Source organism: Nuphar pumila, chromosome 13, assembly GCF_984573655.1.
Source record: "Nuphar pumila chromosome 13, dmNupPumi1.hap1.1, whole genome shotgun sequence".
In the NCBI taxonomy this organism is placed as follows: domain Eukaryota; kingdom Viridiplantae; phylum Streptophyta; class Magnoliopsida; order Nymphaeales; family Nymphaeaceae; genus Nuphar; species Nuphar pumila.
In genome coordinates, this window is record NC_143261.1 from 15498682 (window position 1) to 15519773 (window position 21092).

Consider the following 21092-nt stretch of genomic DNA (forward strand, 5'->3'; position numbering starts at 1 on the left):
TATATATATCATGTATATATGTATATGTATCTATCTTCATATATATATATATGTAAATATGTATGTTTCTTTTTGTTTCTTTCTTTTCTTGTAAAACCCGCAAGGGTATTTTAGTCATTCCTCTTTTGCGCATATTCATAATTATGAATATGCTGTAATTCTTTTTGCTTTTTCACTTTTCTTCTTTGTTTTTTTTCTTTTTCGTTTTTTTGTCCTTATTTTTTGTTGACTCAAAGTCAACTTGAAGGGCTCAACACTAGCTGTTGAGCCTCTCCAACGGTTAGAATTCTAACCGTTGGAGGGGCTCCAACAGCTAGTGGAGCCCCTCCAAGGCTCCTTCTCTTATTATAAATAGGGGAGTTCCCCCTTTGTAATCTTCACTTCTTGGAGCTTTTGTTCTCCAATCTTCTCAATAAAATTCTTTATATTTTGTATGCCTTTGTGCATTTGAGTTTCTTTATTGTACCTTTGTGTACATTTGTTCTAAGTGTTCTTGTGCATTTGTGCACATTTGTGGTGGTGTGCTCATCGCACACTTTATCTCATTTTTGAGATATTTTCACATGGTATCAAAGCTAGGCTTAAAGGAAAAGAAGATCGTGCTCTTTTTTCTCTTCGTTGGAATACCTCGTAAAGCGTGCCATTAAGTTGTGGTGGTTGAAGTGAAGACTCGGCTCTTCATTCTATATTTTGGAAGCTTCCTACATCAAGAAGGGACTCATTTCGCATTGTGGTACGCATTTATTTCTCTTTGTATCCTCTCTAATGGGCGAAAAGGATTCTCACTTCTCTCTTGGCTTCAAATTGAATGGAACGAATTATCATGTATGGGCCGGGAATATGGAGGCCCATATAAAAGGAAAGGGTCTTTGGGGATATGTTCAAGGAACTATTCCCGAACCCGTACCAAAAATTACTACCCTTGACAAAGGGGAGATCAAGGTTCTTGAGGGAGAAGAAAGAGAAAAGGCTTTTGAAGATTACAATAAGAAGCATGAAGAATGGGAAATGAAAAACTACAAAATACTCTCATGGTTCTTCTCTTCGGTTGAGACCAAAATTAATGCCAATATTCTAAAGTTCAAAAAGGCATGTCAAGTATGGGAATATCTTGAAAGAATGTATACTTCAAGAGATTTGTCCCATAAATACTATCTCCAAAAGAAGGCCTTAACCCTTCAACAAGAAGAAATGTCCGTTAGAGAGTATTTCGCCGAGTTATCCACTATTTGGGATGAGCTTGCCCTCTAAGAACCTAAATGGAGCGGTGAGGCTATTGAATTGAGAGCCAAACAATTAGAAGAAGATCATTTCTTTAATTTTTTAAATGGGCTTAGACCCGAGTTTGAACAAACTAGATCCTCTCTCTTATCTTCTTTCTCTTCCCCTCCGTTGGAAAATGTGCTTACCAAATTAAGTGGAGAAGAAACTAGATTGAGAATGAATAAAACCAATCTAAGTGTGTTGGCCGTTCCCTCTAAAGATGAGGATGAGGGTGCTTATGCCGTCTCAAGACCGGGGAATAATGTTAAAACCTATAAACCCCCTCATTTTAACAAAAATCAAGGAGGAAGAGAAAATGGTGGGCATTATAGAAGGAGAGATTATAGTAAGATCATATGCCATTTTTGCAAAGAACCGGGTCACATTAAACCGGTATGCCCTAAATGGAAGAAGATGGTGGCTATGTCTACTACTTTCCAATCAACCAAGGAGGAAGGTCCTTCTACTTTCAATCATGCTACTTTGGCTCTCAATCAAATCATGGAAGCTCTTCAACCACTCCTCAAGGGATCCGTTTCAGGAGCCGCCATGACCACCTTCTCTCTTCCCGGTAAGACTCTTTGGCTCTTAGACTCGGGTGCATCCTTTCATATGACTCCAAATGTTTTTTCACTTTCTAAATACTCAAAAAATTTGTCACCCTCCTTTGTCTCCACCGCGGATGGGGCTTCTCTTGAAATAAAAGGAATTGGTGATTTTGAAAGACAAGGTTTTTTTATTCCAAAAGTTAGATTTATACCAAAACTAAATCTAAATTTGCTTTCCGTCTCTCAACTATCGGATCATGGGTGTGATATCAAATTCTCATCAAATAAATGTTGGATACAGGATCGCCGGTCCGGGAAGTTGATTGGGGAAGGCTCTAGGAAGGGAGATCTTTATCTCATGGAATTTCTTCAAATTCCAAAAACCTCTTTTTGTAATGTTGTCCAACATAAGGATATAAATGTTTGGCATAAACGCCTTGGGCATCCAAATATTGTCAAGCTTTCGTATTTACATTTTACTAAAACCTTATGTAAAGACAATTTCAATTATAATGATTGCATTCTTGGTAAAATGAGAAGCTTACCTTTTGGACAAAGAACTATGTTTTCAACCAAACCTTTCGAAATTGTGCATTCGGATGTATGGGGACCGACACCCGTTGTGTCTAAGGGAGGTTTTTCATATTATGTTATTTATGTGGATGATTTTTTAAGGTATAGTTGGATATACTTCCTCAAACATAAACATGAGGTTTTCTCTACTTTCAAGATCTTTCACATGTTAATACAAAATCAATTCAATAGTAAATTACAAATTTTTAGAACCGACTCCGGGGGAGAATATCTCTCAAATGATTTCAAAAGTTATATTGAAAATAATGGGATTGTTCATCAAAGGTCTTGTCCTAAAACTCCCCAACAAAATGGGTTGACCGAACGAAAACATAGACACATAATTGAAACTACAAGAACTTTGCTAATTTCTCAAAAAATTCCAAAAAGATTTTGGGCCGAAGTGGCTCTTGCATCGGTTTATCTCATCAACCGACTTCCATCCAAAAACTTGAATCAAATATCTCCATATGAAACCTTGTATAAAAAAGAACCCGACTACAATAGGTTAAGAATTTTTTGTTGTAAATGTTTTGTTCTCACCAATAAGAATGATAAATTATCTCCCAAAGCTATTCCTTGTGCGTTTTTAGGATATTCGGAAACCCAAAAAGGTTTTAGGTGTTATGATATTAAAAATGATAAACTATATGTTTCAAGAAATGTAACCTTTTTAGAAAACATAAGTGGTTTTGAAGAACACAAAACTCATGAAGATAATGTCGATTATTCCTTTTTGTTTGAACTATTATCTAGAAATGAAGATTTTTTTAGCGATGATGAATTAAAAGAGAATGAGGATATAAGTGAAAGTATTCCTCAAACCATTCATGATGAAGAAGAAATGATAAATGAACCAATTACCTATACTCATAGAGATAAAAGCACTTTTAGAAGTGCAATAGAGAAATATAGTGATCTTAGTGAATCTTCCAACAACTCTCGAAGAACTGAAAGATCTAGGAAAAATCCTTCTAGATTTATATCCTATGAGTCTTTTTCTCCAAAACATAGGGCATGTCTTAGTGCCATTCACTCATATCAAGAACCTAGAAATTTTAAAGAAGCTAAGGAAATGATTGAATGGAGGGATGCCATGGACAACGAACTTAGAGCCGTCAACAAAGCCAAAACGTGGGTTTTTCAATGTCTTCCAGAAGGAAAGAAAACAATAGGATGTAGATGGGTTTTTAAAGTCAAAACCAAGAGTGATGGCACTCTTGAAAGATATAAAGCCCGTCTTGTCGCAAAAGGATATAGTCAAGAATACGGCATCGATTACGAAGAAACCTTTGCTCCTGTTGCACGAATGGTTACTGTAAGGTATTTGATTACCATTGCATCTATTAAAAAATGGAATATTTACCAAATGGATGTTAAAAATGCATTTCTAAATGGGGACCTTAATGAAGAAGTCTACATGGATGCTCCTCCTGGTATGAACATACCAAAGGGGAAAGTCCTTCGTTTGCAAAAAGCGCTTTATGGTTTAAAACAAGCCCCTAAGGCTTGGTATGATCGATTTAATGATGTAATGGTTCAAAATGGTTTTTCCTCATGCTACACTGACACTGCTCTGTTTGTCAAAAAGTCTGATGCAGGAATTGTGATTTTACTGTTGTATGTTGATGATATGTTGATAACAGGTAGTGACATAAAGGGCATCAGAAACATTAAAACCACTTTAAAAGAAAGGTTTGAAATGTCAGACCTGGGGTATCTGACTTACTTTCTTGGTATCGAGGTAGCCTACTCTCATAGGGGCTATTTTTTGTCTCAAACTAAACTTGCCTGTGAGATTCTTGACAGATCAGGTATTACTGATGATAAAATCTGTGAGACCCCTGAAATTGTGGGATCAAAAATGAAGATCGATGATGAGAAACCTTTGGAGGATCCTACCCCCTACCGGCAACTTGTGGGATCTCTAATGTATCTTAGCATCACAAGGCCGGACATCTCTCATGCCGTGCATACTACAAGCCAATTTCAGCATGCTCCAACATCCGTTTATATGAGTGTCGTTCTCCGAGTTGTCAGATACTTAAAGGGAACTTTAAACAAGGGAGTTTTTCTTTCCTCTTCTCCTGAGTTAAATTTAATTGCATATACTGACTCTGATTGGGGAGGTGACCCAAATAACCGTCACTCCACTATAGGCTTTTGCATTTTTTTAGGTGAATCCCTGATCTCATGGAGATGTAAGAAGCAACAGAAGGTGTCTCTATCATCCACCGAAGCAGAATATCGAGCCATGGCATCTACAACTATGGAGATTGTCTGGATTCATCAGTTGTTGCAAGACATGGGGATTCCAATTAAAGAACCCACAAAGTTGTGTTGTGATAATAAGAGTGCAATCTATATTGCTAAGAATCACACGTTTCATGAGCGGACAAAGCATATTGAGATGGACTGCCATTATGTCCGAGAGGCATATCTACAAAAAGTCATCGACCTTCCTTATGTAACGTCAGAATATCAGTTGGCAGATTTCTTCACCAAGGCGCTTTGCTCTCCAAGATTCAACTTTCTCCTTAGCAAACTTTCGGTCATTGTGCCCTAAGTTTGAGGGAGGGTGTTAAAATGTATCTCTCTTTATGTAAATATTTACATATATATATATAAAGAGAGATACATATACATATATATATCATGTATATATGTATATGTATCTATCTTTATATATATATATGTAAATATGTATGTTTCTTTTTGTTTCTTTCTTTTCTTGTAAAACCCGCAAGGGTATTTTAGTCATTCCTCTTTTGCGCATATTCATAATTATGAATATGCTGTAATTCTTTTTGCTTTTTCACTTTTCTTCTTTGTCTTTTTTCTTTTTCGTTTTTTTGTCCTTATTTTTTGTTGACTCAAAGTCAACTTGGAGGGCTCAACACTAGCTGTTGAGCCTCTCCAGCGGTTAGAATTCTAACCGTTGGAGGGGCTCCAACAGCTAGTGGAGCCCCTCCAAGGCTCCTTCTCTTATTATAAATAGGGGAGTTCCCCCTTTGTAATCTTCACTTCTTGGAGCTTTTGTTCTCCAATCTTCTCAATAAAATTCTTTATATTTTGTATGCCTTTGTGCATTTGAGTTTCTTTATTGTACCTTTGTGTACATTTGTTCTAAGTGTTCTTGTGCATTTGTGCACATTGGTGGTGTTGTGCTCATCGCACACTTTATCTCATTTTTGAGATATTTTCACAATCTGCCATTGGGAGAAAATGATAGATAGGACAATTCAAAAGACTTTGCAAATATGATTATTATGAAAGAGAAATAAAGAATTAATCAAATCATGGTGGCAATACTTGATCATAACCTCAAGGTAACACCACAGGCAGATAAAAATATATTTCTAAATGTTGTTCAGATAACAATTGGGAAAAAAAGTATAAAATCAGTGCATAGCATACCAACATCGTCCTCAATTTTAGCATTGTTCAAGTCAGACACAAGCTTTCTGATGGAATCTTTTGTCCCATTCTGAAAAAAAAAAGTAAAAATGAAAAAAGAGGTCCAGTTACACAAAAGAATGGAAAATACAACCACTAGGTGATCTGCAGTAGAATTTACGAATGGATCAATAATAGTAACCAAGAGGAAAGAAAGAAATAGCAAATGAGCACAACAAAGAATTCTATCTAGAGCAGGTACACTAAATTTTTTTCATTCCTATCCTTACAGATCCTGTTCTACCCCTTCCACACCGAACAACAAGACTTTCCACCTAGGAAACACCCATTTTTCTTGCCCAAAAGGTTTGCTCTAACCATATCCGTGTTCACACTCAAACTCCAACATAGATCTTTAACTATATGTTTTACTTCTCAGCAATGGTAGAATTTCTAGGATGGGAGATATTCAACTCTACAAAAGTGCTATCAATTCTAAAATAGCCAATCAATGGTCTAGCAAAAAAGGAGACCAATATCCCCGAGAATAAATTACAAATCATAATGTTAGTTCATCTGTTTGGTCCTAGAAATGCCTCCAAATGTTCAGCCATTGACTTCTTAATGTAAGGCAGTAACTGGTCTCTCCACAGCATTAGAGAGAGAGAGAGGGGGTTCAAATCAAGCCTTTGTCATAAGCACTATGGAAACATTATAGCACATATAATAAACTCCCATATGTTGATATCAAAGAACTAGCCATTTAAGATTAACGGGACAATGATGTACAATTAATGGGACAATGATGTACATGATACCACATATAAAAATAATTTCCAGGGCATTCAATTTCAAACACATATATAACTATTACATCCCCAGTGAAAGTAAGAAATTATAAGTTAGTACAAAAGAAACACTAATATAACAAAATCATTACAAGTGAATATAAAAAATAGCACCTAAACGAAAAAGGCATGTGAAAGTCAGAACGTAAAAAACCAAAAATTGTCTATAAGTGTGTTCAGTTATCAAACTGTCACAGGGACTCGGCAAACCGGGTGCCGCACCCGCATCGACGCGATGCAACGCAGGTGCGGCACTCGGTGCAGTCAACCCGACCCTGGGTGCGTTGACCGCACCCAGGGTCATTTGTGTCTAATTTTTATATTAAAAAATTTTCTGCCCGATAAAATATGTTGCGGAGGGGAGGATTAGGGCAAATTTTTTTTGCCCTAATCCTCCCTTCCTCTCCTCCTGAAGCCGACATTGATCGACCTCCGTCGGACCCCGCCACCACCGCCGACCGCTCCGCCAGACCTCTCCTCCTCAGGTACGCTCTCTCCTCTCCTCTTCGACCCCTCCCCTGCACAAAGAGGGTGCAGGGAGGGGGCTCGGCCCCTCCCCTGCCAACAGAGAGTGCAAGGAGGGAGCTCGGCCCCTCCCCTGCACAAATTTTATATATATATATATATATATATATATATATATATATATGAAAAAGTCTATTTGTCTGTGTATTCTTTACTTGTATTTGTTATTTTGTATTCTAGGTCTAGATAATATATCAGACCCGACCCATACCGTAAACGAAGGATATATATACATGTTTTAGGTCACGATTTCATTATTGAAAATCGTGACAACCGCAGCTCCTCCTTTCTCTTTCATCTCTCTTTTCACTTGTGACAGATCCTAGTAAAATCTAACATGGTATCAAAGCAGAGATCCATCTAGGGCTTCGAAGTTGCTTCCAGAAGGTCTGACCTGAGAGATCGACCTGCATCCAATCAAGAGGTTTTCTTCTTCCATATTTTTTTCCATCTTCTTCTTCTTTCTTTCATTTACTCCTCTACTATTTTTCGTGCCTAAGTATTCAGATTTGACGTGAATCGGCGTTAGACCTGAAAGGCTCCATTTCTTCTTTCTATTCTCGTCTCACGGTTTGTCTTGAATATTCAGATCTGATTGTGTACATGCGTCAGCTCTGAAATATTCAATCCTTGCGTCAGATCCCAAATTTTCTTGACCATGTATATTCTTCGTCTCGTACTTCCTTATTCTGTCAAATCTGAAATACTCAGATCTGATCGTGAATACTCTTGGTCTCGCAATTCCTATTTCTGACAAACCTTGTCAGAAACAATCGGATATGATCATCCATCAGTATCGGATTTGGAATACCATATTTCTTGATTGTTGAATCACGTAAATCGTTGGGCCTACAAATCGTTGTGTCTGCAAATCGTTATGCCTATAAATTGTTGTGTCCACAAATCGTTGTGCCTGTAAATCATTGTGATTGCAAATCGTTGTGCATGAAATACACCTTTGTCAAATTCCATATTCACGAAACTCTTTGTTCTTGAACCAGCATAGTTTCCATCTGCGATTAATTAAAGTCTATTCAGCGTGAGTTGTTCTGCTCTCTCTCCTACATCTATCACAGCCGTAAAAAAAAAGGTAAGGGACGACCAGCAAGTTTCTCAAGCAGTGGACTGTGCATCTCGTGAATACCTTGTTAACTTTTAAGCTATGGACTCCTCATTCTTCCCACTCTGGTCTCTCTTCGAGTTTTTTTAATCAGCTTATTTCTGAAAAATTGACTACCTCAAACTTCTTAATTTAGAAATGACAGATCATTCCTTTTATAAGGAGTCAAGGTCTCTTAGGTCATCTGGATGAAACCGCTTCAGCTCCACTGGAATTCATTGCGCGAGAAGAGAAGGATGATAAAGGGGCAATCTCAATTGTGTATGTCAAAAATGCAGAATATCTCAACTGGGAAAAGAAAGATCAGTCAGTGGTCGCGTACATTACCTCTACACTCTCTCAAGAGGTACTTATTACAATTCCTGACAATTGCACAGTCATGCAACTTTGGGAGAGACTGGTTCAAACATATTCACAAGTTTCTCAAGTAAGAATGGTTTTTCTCAAGAGAGAATTTCATCTACTAAGAAAAGACTCCTTGACTATCATGGAATATCTAAACAAGATAAAGGCCATCACAGATCAACTTGCAGTTATAGGATGTGTTGTGAAAAAACAATGATATGGTGCAGCAAACCTTGAGTGAATTGGGATCAGAATATAACATGATTGTTACTTCATTACTGTGTTTGCTTGCTCTTCTCACCTTTGATGAGCTTCGAGCGAAATTAATTCAGTATGAAATGACCCTGAAAGGCTTTTCTGAGGATAATCACACTCATACGAATACCCAAGAGGTCTTTGCCACATGAATGACTTATGGTCGAGGACGAGGGCGAGGAGGACAAGGGCAAAATAGACACGGGGGGACGTGGATTACTTTCTACACCCACCGTTACTCAAGGATCAAGACCCATTCCCACATGTTTCTTTTGCAACAAAATGGGGCATATCAAGGCGAATTGTTGGCATAATCCTGAAAATAAAGAAAAGTCCCATCAGGCAACATCCAAAAGGAAGTCCAGCAGCACCAAAGGCAGTGGAGAGATTAAAGAGTTGTTAATATCTACCTTGTCGGGATTAAAGCTAAAGCAAAATGAATAAGGAACTTGGTCCGTTGACTCTGGGGCAGCAACTCACGTGACTGGTGATGCAGGTAAACTTTTCAAACCTATTCCCTATTTTGAAAAAAGTAAGATTGTCATTGGAGATGGATCTTCCCACCCTGTTACTCATATTGGAAAGTCTATCATCCCCATGTCACATTCCACTCTTGAACTCTCCAATGTCCTTCATGCTCCCAATATCAAGAAAAATATTGTCTCTGTTTCTAAACTTGTTGATGATAATCATGCTTCAATCTAATTTACTCCCTTCTCTGTGCAGGTCAAGGACCTTCGCACGAGGGAAACATTCGCTAAAGGAAAGAGACAAGGCAATATGTATGTCTTTTAAGAAGACCCATGTCATTCGGCTTGTCCTGTTCACCCAGATTTGAAGTCTCTATTAGAGTTATGTCTTTCTGAAAATGTTCTTAGTATTTCTGAATGTAATAAGCCTTCTCTATGGCACAGTCGTTTAGGACATTGTGGGAGTCATTTTATTGAGAAACTTGTTTCTAATAATCTCATTCCAAAAGAAAGTCTCAATGTGGAAGAGAGAAGTCAAAAGTGTTACAGTTGTCTTTTATACAAGAGTCATGTATTACCTTTTCGTTCCATTAATAAGAGAGCTTCAAAGCCTTTTGAGATAATATGTTCTGATGTATGGGGCATTCTCCAGTCATCTCTGAATCTGGAAGCAAGTACTATCTAATTTTTGTTGACAGTTACTCTCGATACACCTGGATATACTTCATGAAAAATAAGTCTGAAGTTTTTCTTTTGTTTCAGAACTTCCTGTCCTTAGTAAAAAATCAATTCTCCGAGTTCATTCAATTTTTCCAATGTGACGGAGGAGGGGAGTTCACATCCAGTGACTTTATTTCCTTTCTTCAAAATAATGGGATAGGAAGAAGAGTGTCATGCCCACACACGCCACAACAGAATGGGATTGCTGAGCGCAAACATAGGCATATTGTTGAAAGTGCGATAAGTATGCTTCACGACAGTCATCTTCCCATCAATTTGTGGACAGAAGCTTTTCATTCTATTGTACATGCGATAAATAGACTGCCCATGGTTGTTTTAGAAAACAAGTCTCCTTATTGTTAAAAATAAAATTGTATTCAAATACCCGATAAGGGTATTTTTATCTTTTATCATATAGTACAGTCCACTAGGGATTAAAATGTAATTTAGCATTGTAATAAATAAATTGCCCAACAACCATATTATGACTGTTAGGCACAACAATCATATTTATGACGGTCGGGCACAACAGTCAAAATATGATTGTTGGGCACAACAGTCAAAATATGACTGTTGGGAGGCAGTCCAACTAGACGTTGGACTGCCACCCAACAGTCATAATAATGATTGTTGGAAGGCAGTCCAAAGAGTTGGACTGCCTCCCATGTTCTGGAGTGAGACTCCCTTGTTATTACAATGCTCTTAGAAGCATTTGAGGGTTTTCTCTAAAGTTTTTCCCATCTTATAGGCTTGTATGCCTCTTGTGTGTTTGATATTTTTATTTCTTTTTTGAGATTGTATTTGGTCCATTAGTGACCAACCTTAAGTGAGTTTATTAAAGTCCTTTGTTGGCATTGTGTTTGTTTCACTATTGTTTCATTGTACCTTGTTTCATTACATGGTATCTCTTGAAAGAAGGAGAATCTCGTAAAGGAAGTGTTCTTCGATCATTGATCATTCCCTATCTCCTCTATTGTAAACTCAAGTATTCATTATGGGAGAAAGAGAGTCCGCCACCGTCATCACCTACAAACTCAATGAAAACAACTGCTTGATGTGGACGACGGCTATGGAGAATCATATCAAAGAAAAAAAATTGTGGGGTTTTGTTAGTGGTTCTACTAGTGAACCACAACTCAAATTGACTAGAAGAGAAGAAGATCAAGTCAAAGCCTTATCCGAAGAAGAAAAAGAAAAAGCCTTGGAAGAATACCAAAATAAATTGGAAGATTAGGAGGCAAGCAATGCACAAATACTCTCATGGTTTATGAATACCATGGAGTTCAAGATCGCCACCAATATCATCAAATTCAAGAAGGCATGTGACGCATGGAGCTTTCTAAGAAGTACATTTATCCAAAAGGATATGGCTAGACTTTATTATCTCTAAAACAAGGTACGTAATTCAAAACAAGAAGATAAAAATGTAAGAGATTTTTACGGTATTTTATCTCATATTTGGGATGAATTAGCCATGTTGGAACCAAAATGGGAAGGTTCGGCTATTGATATGAGAAGGACCCAAATCGAAAGAGAAAATCTTTTCTCCTTTTTTTATGGCCTTCGACCGAAATTTGAGCAAGTAAGATCTTTCTTACTTCATAGGACCACTTCTTTTTCTATAAGTGAGGCCCTTGCTCAAATTTGTCAAGAAGAGACAAGACTTGGAATGCACAAGTCTAATGATGAGGTCCTTGCCATGGCAAGACCCATAAATTTTGTGAAAACATATAAACCACCTCACTTTGAGAAGAAGTTCAACGGGAAGGACACAATGGAGGAGGATACAAAGGAAAAATTATTTGTCATCATTGTAAGGAACCCAAACATATAAAACCGGAATGTCCCAAATTTAAAAAGGTGGCCGCCTTAAGTGAAGAACCTCAAGAATCAAGAAAATGGGGCAACTTCAATGAATTAAATCTTGCTCAAATAGCAGAAGTCGTCTCATAACTTCTCAAGGCTACACCTTCTACATCCGGGGCTACCATCTCTTCCTCGTCTCCTCCAGGTAAGACCTCTTGGATTCTAGACTCGGGTGCTTCTTTCCACATGACTCATAATGAGTCTCTATTATCCAATTGCACTAAATCATATTTCTCATGTGTGTCAACTGCCGATGGTACCTCTTTAAAAGTCAAAAACTTAGGAAACCTTGATGATATTTCAAAAAAATTCTTTGTTCCAAAAGTGAGAGTCATTCTCAAACTGGATTTAAATCTTTTTTCGGTCTCTCAAATTGTTGACTATGGTTGTAAAGTATTCTTCTCATCTAAGGCGTGTTAGGTGCAGGATCTTCAGTCAGGGAAGCTGATTGGGCAAGGCGATAGACGAGGAGACCTTTACTACATGGATTTCCTGTGTTTACCAAAATACTTGTTTTGTAATCATGTCAAAGACATTAATATAGATCTTTGGCATAAAAGATTAGAACACCCAAGTATATCTAAATTATCTCTTTTTTCATTTTTGAAAATTTTTTGTAAAGATAAAAATTTTGTACGTGAAGATTGTATACTTGGAAAAATGCAAATGATACCTTTTGGGTCTAGAACCTCTGTGACATAAAAATTTTGAATTAGTGCATTCAGATGTATGGGTCCCGCAACTGTTATGTCAAAAGGTGGTTATTCGTACTATGTTACATTTATAGATGATTTTAGTAGACATACTTGGATTTACTTTCTAAAACTCAAATCCAAAGTTTTTTCATGTTTTAAAAACTTTCATAATTTAGTTAAAAATCAATTTAAAACAAATATTAAAGTCTTCTGCTCCGGCTCTGGGGGAGAGTTTCTTTCAAATGAATTTCGATTATATCTAAAAAATCATGGAATTGTGCATCAAAAATCATGCCCTAGGATACCTCAACAAAATGAGATTTCTGAAAGAAAACATTATCATATCATTGAAACTACTAGAACCCTACTTATTTCAAAAGAAATTCCAAAGCAATTTTGGGCTAAAGCTGCCCTAACCGCAGTCTATCTAATAAATAGAATGCCTTCTCAAACTTTGGAAAACAAGTCTCCTATTGAAAAACTCTTTAAAATTTCTCCTGATTTAAAAAGGCTAAGGGTATTTGGTTGTAAATGCTTCGTGCTTCTTGAAAAATATAGTAAACTCTCTTCTAAAGCCATAAAATATGTCTTTCTTGGTTATGCTGATAATAAAAAAGGATATCGATGTTATGATAAAACAAATGATAAACTCTATGTTTCTAGAAAATGACAATGGATTTGATTTTGAAGTTCCTAAGGAAGAATCCGAGTATGCTTTCTTATTTGATTTGTTACCCAATAAAGGTATTAGTAATGATATTGAAACCTTCGAGTCTATTAATGACTCAAGTAGCGAACCATCTCAAGATCTTCTTCAATACACTAGATGAAATACTAAAGAGCATCCATGTGCCCTTGACAGATATAATCAACTAACAAATACTGAAGAAACTAGTGTTAGAAGGTCAAAACGAACACATAGGCCTCCAAGTAGGTTTGTCTCATATGAATCCTTCTTACCAAACTACAGGGCATGTCTTCTAGCCATTCATTCTTATCATGAACCATCCAACTATAACGAGGCCAAAAATATAAACGAATGGGTTGAAGCCATGAAAATTGAATTAGATGCATTATATAAGGCTCACACTTGGGTAATTCAACCTCTTCCTATCCGAAAGAAGACAATAGAGTGTAGATGGGTGTTTAAAATTAAAACAAAAAGTGACGGGTCTCTTGAGAGATATAAAGCAAGACTTATTGCAAAAGGATATTCTCAAGAATATGGTATAGATTATGAAGAGACCTTTACCCCAGTAGCTCGTATGACTACAGTTAGAACTCTAGTTGCTATAGCATCCATTAAAAAATGGTCGATATATCAGTTAGATGTTAAAAATGCATTCTTGAATGGAAACTTAAATGAAGAAATATACATGGATCATCCCCCTGGTCTGTCTATTGAAAAATGCATGGTCCTTCGTCTTCAAAAAGTCCTATACGGGCTTAAAGAAGCCCCTAAAGCATAGTATGATTGGTTTAGTGGTACAATATTAAAACTTGGATTTAAATCTTGTTACACTGACACTGCCCTTTTTGTGAGATCTACAGGTACCTTATTGATCATTCTTCTTTTGTATGTTGATGATATGATCATCACAGAGAATGATCAAAAGAAAATTGAAGATATTAAAATTTTGCTTAAAAAATCCTTTGATATGACTGATCTTGGTTTTTTAAGATACTTTTTAGGAATTAAAGTAGCCTACTCACCAAGAGGATACATTTTATCTCAAATCAAGTTTGCAGCGGATATTGTTGAGCGTTAAAGAATCACTGACACAAAATATGTTGATATTCCTGAAGTAATAAATGCTAAAATGTGAGCTGAAGATGGAGTATTATTAGATGATCCAACCCCTTATCGACAACTTATTGGATCATTGATGTACCTGTCCATTACAAGGCCAGATATTGCACATGTCGTATATTCTGCAAGTCAATTTCAACATGCGCCCACAACCGTCCACATGAATACAGTATTAAGAATAGTTCGATACATCAAGAAAACTATATCTAAAGGACTATTCTTATCATCTTCCTCGTCCTTAAGTCTTATTTCTTACACTGATTCTGACTGGGGAGGAGATCCTAATAATCGTCACTCAACTACTGACTTTTGTGTGTTTTTAGGTGATTCTCTCATTTCTTGGCGATGCAAAAAACAATAAAAAGTGTCTTTATCCTCTACGGAAGTTGAGTACAGGACAATGGCTACCACAACCACTGAAGTTGTGTGGATGAGAGTACTACTTTCCGATATGGGTGTTGATGTGTCAGAACCTTCAAAGCTATGCTGTGATAATAAAAGTGTCATCTATATAGCCGGCAATCACACATTTCACGAGCAAACAAAACACATTGAGATGGATTGTCACTATGTTAATGAAGAATATTTGAAGGGGACTATTACATTGTCATATGTCCAGTCCGAATTTCAGTTTGCAGGCTTCTTCACCAAAGCTCTTTCACTACCTCAATTTTTGTATCTTCTTAACAAACTTTCGGTGATTTCCCCATAAGTTTGAGGAGTGTTAAAAATAAAATTGTATTCAAATACCCGATAAGGGTATTTTTGTCTTTTATCATATAATACAGTCCACTAAGGACTGAAATGTAATTTAGCATTATAATAAATAAATTGCCCAACAACCATATTATATTTATGACTGTTGGGCACAACAGTCAAAATATGACTGTTGGGTGGCAGTCCAAAGAGCTGGACTGCCTCCCATGTGCTGGAGTGAGGCTCTATAAATAGAGCCTCACTCCCTTGTTATTCTACAATGCTTTTAGAAGCATTTGAGGGTTTTCTCTAGAGTTTTTTCCATCTTATAGGCTCGGATGCCTCTTGTGTTGTTTGATATTTTTATCTCTTTTGAGATTGTATTTGGTCCATTAGTGACCAACCTTAAGTGAGTTTATCAAAGCCCTTTGTTGGCATTGTGTTTGTTTCACTATTGTTTCATTGTACCTTGTTTCATTACACTTATCACTGCCTTTTTGGAATTTATCCTGGTTATCATAACTTACATGTTTTTGGATGTGTTTGTTATATGCATATTGATCAGTCCTTGAGAAACAAGTTTCAGGATAAGGCTCAGAAGTATAGATTTGTGGGATATGTGGATGACTACAAAGGATACAGATGTTATGATCCCATTAAAAGATGCATCAAAATCTCGAGAAATATTGTTTTTGATGAGCTGAACTTCGATCATAAAATTGACATAGGTGACATGTCCTCTACCTCAATTGAAGTTTATTACCCTTGGCTGAATTTAGAGCTCTTTGATAGTTCGAATGAAGAATGTCATTCGGACTGTATGCAATACGAAGAAAAGAGTTCCAAGATCGTTGGTACATCAGAATCATAGAGTTGTGAAGCAGCACCACCATTGAAATCGGGAAGGTATAAGGGCATTTCCTACACCAGAGAGAAAATGGCTACTTCAAGACCCTTAAATCGGGCTCAAGAGGTTGCACCTACCTCCTCACACACCCTTGATGTCAGGAGGTCCAGTCGCATGCGGCATCCTATTGATAGATGGGTTAGCTACAACAATTTCTCCATGGGTTTTCAACTCTTTTTGACTGCTCTCAACAAGGAGGATGAACCCATTATGTACTACCAGGCAGCCACTTCTAAGAAATGGGCAGAAGCCATAAATGATGAAATGCAAGCCTTGCATGAATGTGGAACCTGGGAAATTGTTCCCAGACCGCCTGACAGAAATGTGGTAGGATGCAAATGGGTCTACAAAATAAGATATAAACCAGATGGGACCGTTGAACGATACAAGGTAAGACTCGTAGCAAAGGATTTCACACAAAAAGCAGGACAAGACTATGATGAGACCTTTAGTCCAGTGGCGAGAATGGGAACGATTCGAATCATTTTTTCCTTAGCTGTTGAACATGGATGGACACTGAGTCAGCTTGATGTTAAGAATGTATTTTTGCATGGAGATTTGAAGGAGGAAGTTTACATGGAACAACCACCTGGATACTATGAGGAAGATTGTAAGACAAATGTATGTAGACTAAAAATGGATATCTATGGTCTAAAGCAAGCATCTCGCTCTTGGTTTGACAGCTTCTCTCTTAAGATTCAGAAGCATGACTTTGCTCACTCCCTACTAGATCACTCATTGTTCATCTTTAGAGGGCAAAATGTGATCACCTTATTGCTAATTTATGTTGATGACATTGTCATCATAGGAAACTCTGAGGATCGTATCAAAGAAGTAAAGAAACTACTGAGTTAGAGATTCAAAATGAAAGACCTTGGAGTCCTGCGTTACTTTCTTGGAGTTGAAGTTGATAGTCGAGTTGATGGGTTGACTCTCACCCAACACAAGTATACGATGAACGTTCTAACCAAAGCAGGTATAAAGGATTGTAAACCTCTAGGGACTCCAAGTATTCTTCACCAAAACCTGAGTGCCCATGATGGAGACTTGTGTGAGGATCCCACCAGGTACCGCAGCCTAATAGGGATGTTACAGTATCTCACATTCACACGACCTGATATTGTTTATTCAGTCAATCAAGTGTCTCAGTTCATGCATAAACCGCGTACTGGGCATATGTAGGCTTTTAAAAGGATACTCAGATGTCCGAAAGGCACAGTTGGGGATAGATTGATATATTCTCCAAAACCATCTGGCAAGGACATGAGCGAGATTACTGTATATTATGATGCAGACTGGGCAAGGGATCCAAATGAACGAAGGTCTACATCAGGATATTGTATCTTCATTAGAAGAAACTTAGTATCCTGGAGCAGTAGAAAACAAAAGGTCATTGCTAGATCAAGCACTGAGGCTGAGTATGGCTGCCGTTACTGCTGAAGTCACATGGGTCCGGCATTTGCTAACTGAAGTGGGAGAAGTGATATCTCAGTCTATCTGGATGTGTGACAATCAAAGTGCTCTCAACATGTCATTCAATCTGGTTCATCACAGTCGTACCAAGCACATTGAGATAGATCAACATTTTATGAGACCAAAGGTTGAAGAAAAGGAGATCGAGCCCGAATTTGTTAACACTGAAAGACAAGTTGCAGACATATTTACAAAAGGCTTGACTAAGGATCGTTTTTGGACACTTAAAGGCAAGTTGTTCATGGTTCAAAACCATGATCAACTTGAGGGAGGGTGAAAAAGTCTATTTGTCTGTGTATTCTTTACTTGTATTTGTTATTTTGTATTCCGGGTCTGGATAATATATCAGACCCGACCCATACTATAAACGAAGGATATATATACATGTTTTAGGTCACGATTTCATTATTGGAAATCGTGACAGCCGCAGCTCCTCCTTTCTCTTTCATCTCTCTTTTCACGTGTGACAGATCCTAGTGAAATCTAACAATATATATATATATATAAAAAAAATTTGCCGCGCACCCACACCCATGTGACATAGTTATCAAAGGTTGCCGCCGAACTTCTCAATATATAATAGCCTTTGCTAAGAAAATGACATAAAACAGAAAGATAAAAGAATTTTTAACCTTACAGAATTGGAAACAATAGTTCATTGGTAGAGTTGTACAAACATGACAAGGAATTAAATTTTGAAGTGGAGTTCAAGCTTCTAGGACAACTAACAGAGACAGAAGAATAAAAGAAAAGGAACATTTCTGTAAAAGAAAGCATGAGTATCTTAAATCTTACACATTTCCAGTTTCCCCCAACAAAAAACTGCAAAAAGAACACCGAGAAAATGGATTAGAATGAGTGCTGGCAACAGTACAAAATGCATTTCAGAAGATTACAATCTAAGCAAATGATAAAAAAAAATAGTCTAATGTTTGCATAAGACTCTCAATAAGATGTAACAATCATATACAAATAGAATGAGAAGAAAAGTCTACAAGATATATGCCCAGCTGTATTTCACAGTGTAACGATATTTGCAAAAACTGTGGGAAATATGGCATATGTTACAAGGAAATATGGTTAAATAGCAACACAAGGTCAAGCAATTAAGCCTCAAAGTATCTATTACACACATAAACAATATAAAGTAAGTATAATAACAACAGTTTTAATCTATTATACAACAGCCAACAAGGGCCAACGAATAATTTAAATGAATTCAACTGCAGTAGTCACAAAATAAATATCATATCATAGTGACAACCAAAGACAGATTCTCATCCCCCATAACCTCTTTCCTCCCTGCCCCTCCTCACTCTATACAACATATCAACCTTCCCCTCTCCCCTCCAACCCTGGTATTTATGTCTGTTTGAGTACTATAGACAGATCTGCAAGTGAACCTGATTTGTTAGGGAAAGTAGAGAAAAGAGACCACATTCTCACATTCTTAAGAACAAATCATCTCCAGTAGTAATAGTGATGAGATTTCTCTATATCAAACAAGTAGAACTGTAGAACATTATTGATGAAATATAGTTCCCGAACTTGCTTATGAGGTAGAAGCATTTACAAATGCGTACATATTGAGAACTGGGGGTAAGGAGCCTCTATCACATTGTGAACAATGTTTCATAGGCAATTCAACAAAGATCTAATGCCACTAGAGATGTGAATGGCATGATGTCTTCATCTAGGAACAACAGAATCATATCCTAACCTCTAAAATAGTCCATCTCACAACAACCATGTCCCTGTGGGTGAAACATAAGCCTAGCTTAAATAAGAGATATAACTAATCTAAAAATAGCAGCACCTCAAAATAAAAAATAAAAAACATGTAAAAGACGGAGAAAATTAAGGATAGTTTTGGAACTAAAGGCAAAAATTTTTAAATGAAAAAAAAAAAAAGAAAGGTTATTAAGTAAAATTTTCATAAGGAACGGATGATCAAGAAAAAAGCAACATTTGAACTCTGAAAGTTCAAATTTTAGACAACTTGCATGCAAACTGCCCCCCAAATTAACATGTAAACTGTAAAGAGTTAACCAGTAGGCAGTACAGAAGCTAAACCAAACAAAGCTAGAGCAGCTTGAACCAATCTTTCAAGCCTCATTGTGCAAACTTCTATTATCAAGACGTAAAATGAAGCAGAGAAAAGAATTTCTAGCAAGCCACTGAATACAAGTCCGATAGATAACTAAAGAGCAGCTAAACAGAAGAAAAATACCTAGCCGCCATTAACCAATACAGTGGACAGCACCAAGATCCAGGTAACCTTCAAGCACGTTGATCTGAAGCACCAATTTTCCTAATCCAACCTCAAGTCTACAGCGAGTACCAACTCCTCTATATTTTCTCCCAATTTAGAAACAAGAAAAAGAAGGGGAAAAAAGGTAAGGTCAATGTTTATCCAAACTCCCATGATCTGTAAACGGATTTTTGTTGGATGATATGTACAATTCGCCATTGTTGCGACAAACAAATTTCCGTTCTTCTTGCCGAATAAGGCAGATGACATATCCACTGGCATGTTGATGCTGAAGCAGTAAACACACAACACAACAAGAACGATAAGCCGACTTACAGAAGCCGGCCCAAAATCCGCAGCCAGCCAAGAAATCCATTACTCAACTAAACAACTTCCAGATTTCTGCTGGATTACTAATGCACCATATTCAAACCAAGTAGAAACAAATGTCCCAGAATCAACCTGAAACCAACCATCTTTCAAAATGATTGAAGAACACCCAACAGAATACCTGAATCGCGAGACTATCACTCAAAAAACTAAATCTTCAACAGAAGATTCAATCAATCGGAATCCGACCATCAATAAAAAATGATTAAAAACCCCAATGAAACGCCTCAATCGCGAAATTCACATTTAAAAAACACAAACCTCATCAATTCTACTAAGCATTGCATGAAAAACTACTCAGATTTCCAGGCCCGATGAAACTCGATCATTCCAGAAAAGCTCAATGAGGGGAAGAGAGGACTCCACACGAACCTTTCCGGTTCCGGCCATGGAGACGACGGGCCGGCAACCTTTTCCGGCGGCTGAGTGGAGGTGGCGAGAGACGTGGTGGAAGAAGGAGTGGTTGGTGGTGGCGGTGGCGGCGGAGGAGGAGCGGCCGAAGCCGGCGAATTGGGTGCAGGGAAGGGATCTTTGGGTGGGGAGGTGGGAGGGAGAGAGGGGGAAGGACGCTGCCATTTCGCAGAAATTCCGGTTATCCAAAACCAACCGCTCCTCTGCTTCTCCTTTTCGATCGTTGCTCACCCTCTCCTTTTCTTTTTTTTCTCTTTCTTTTCCTCGCAAGGCACTTTTTTATTGGCAAATCTTTATTGGTTTTTATTTATTGTTTAGAAAATTTTAAAAAAATAAATTTAGAAGCCTCTCTCTCCTTGTATTTCCCTTAAAAAAAAAAAAACTTGGCATTTACCCCTTCTTCTCTTAGTAACTAAGCATCTCTTTTTTTCTCTTGCTAAATTAGCATGTCTTGGCTACAGGAGCTCCACTCATGTAAAGAGCTACTTGTGAATGTCACCAAGTTGACCCAAGTTCAAAACCCATGTGTG

At 37.4% G+C, this 21092-nt stretch overlaps 1 protein-coding gene across 2 annotated transcripts in view; it reads right to left on the bottom strand.

The window, feature by feature from the left end:
- LOC149817891 (triosephosphate isomerase, chloroplastic-like) overlaps positions 1 to 20825 on the bottom strand; it is a 28353-nt gene extending 7528 nt beyond the window's left edge. The window contains exons 1-3 of one of the 2 annotated variants that reach the window (XM_089984230.1): positions 20524 to 20825; positions 18306 to 18332; positions 5802 to 5871 (exon numbers count right to left, since the gene is read on the bottom strand). In XM_089984230.1, the coding sequence (XP_089840356.1) occupies positions 5802 to 5871; positions 18306 to 18332; positions 20524 to 20727 (301 nt within the window). In that variant the 5' untranslated portion in view covers positions 20728 to 20825. The remainder of the gene's footprint in view (positions 1 to 5801; positions 5872 to 18305; positions 18333 to 20523) is intronic. The other variant, XM_089984231.1, reaches the window with a different exon arrangement.
- Between the last annotated feature and the right edge of the window lie 267 nt (positions 20826 to 21092).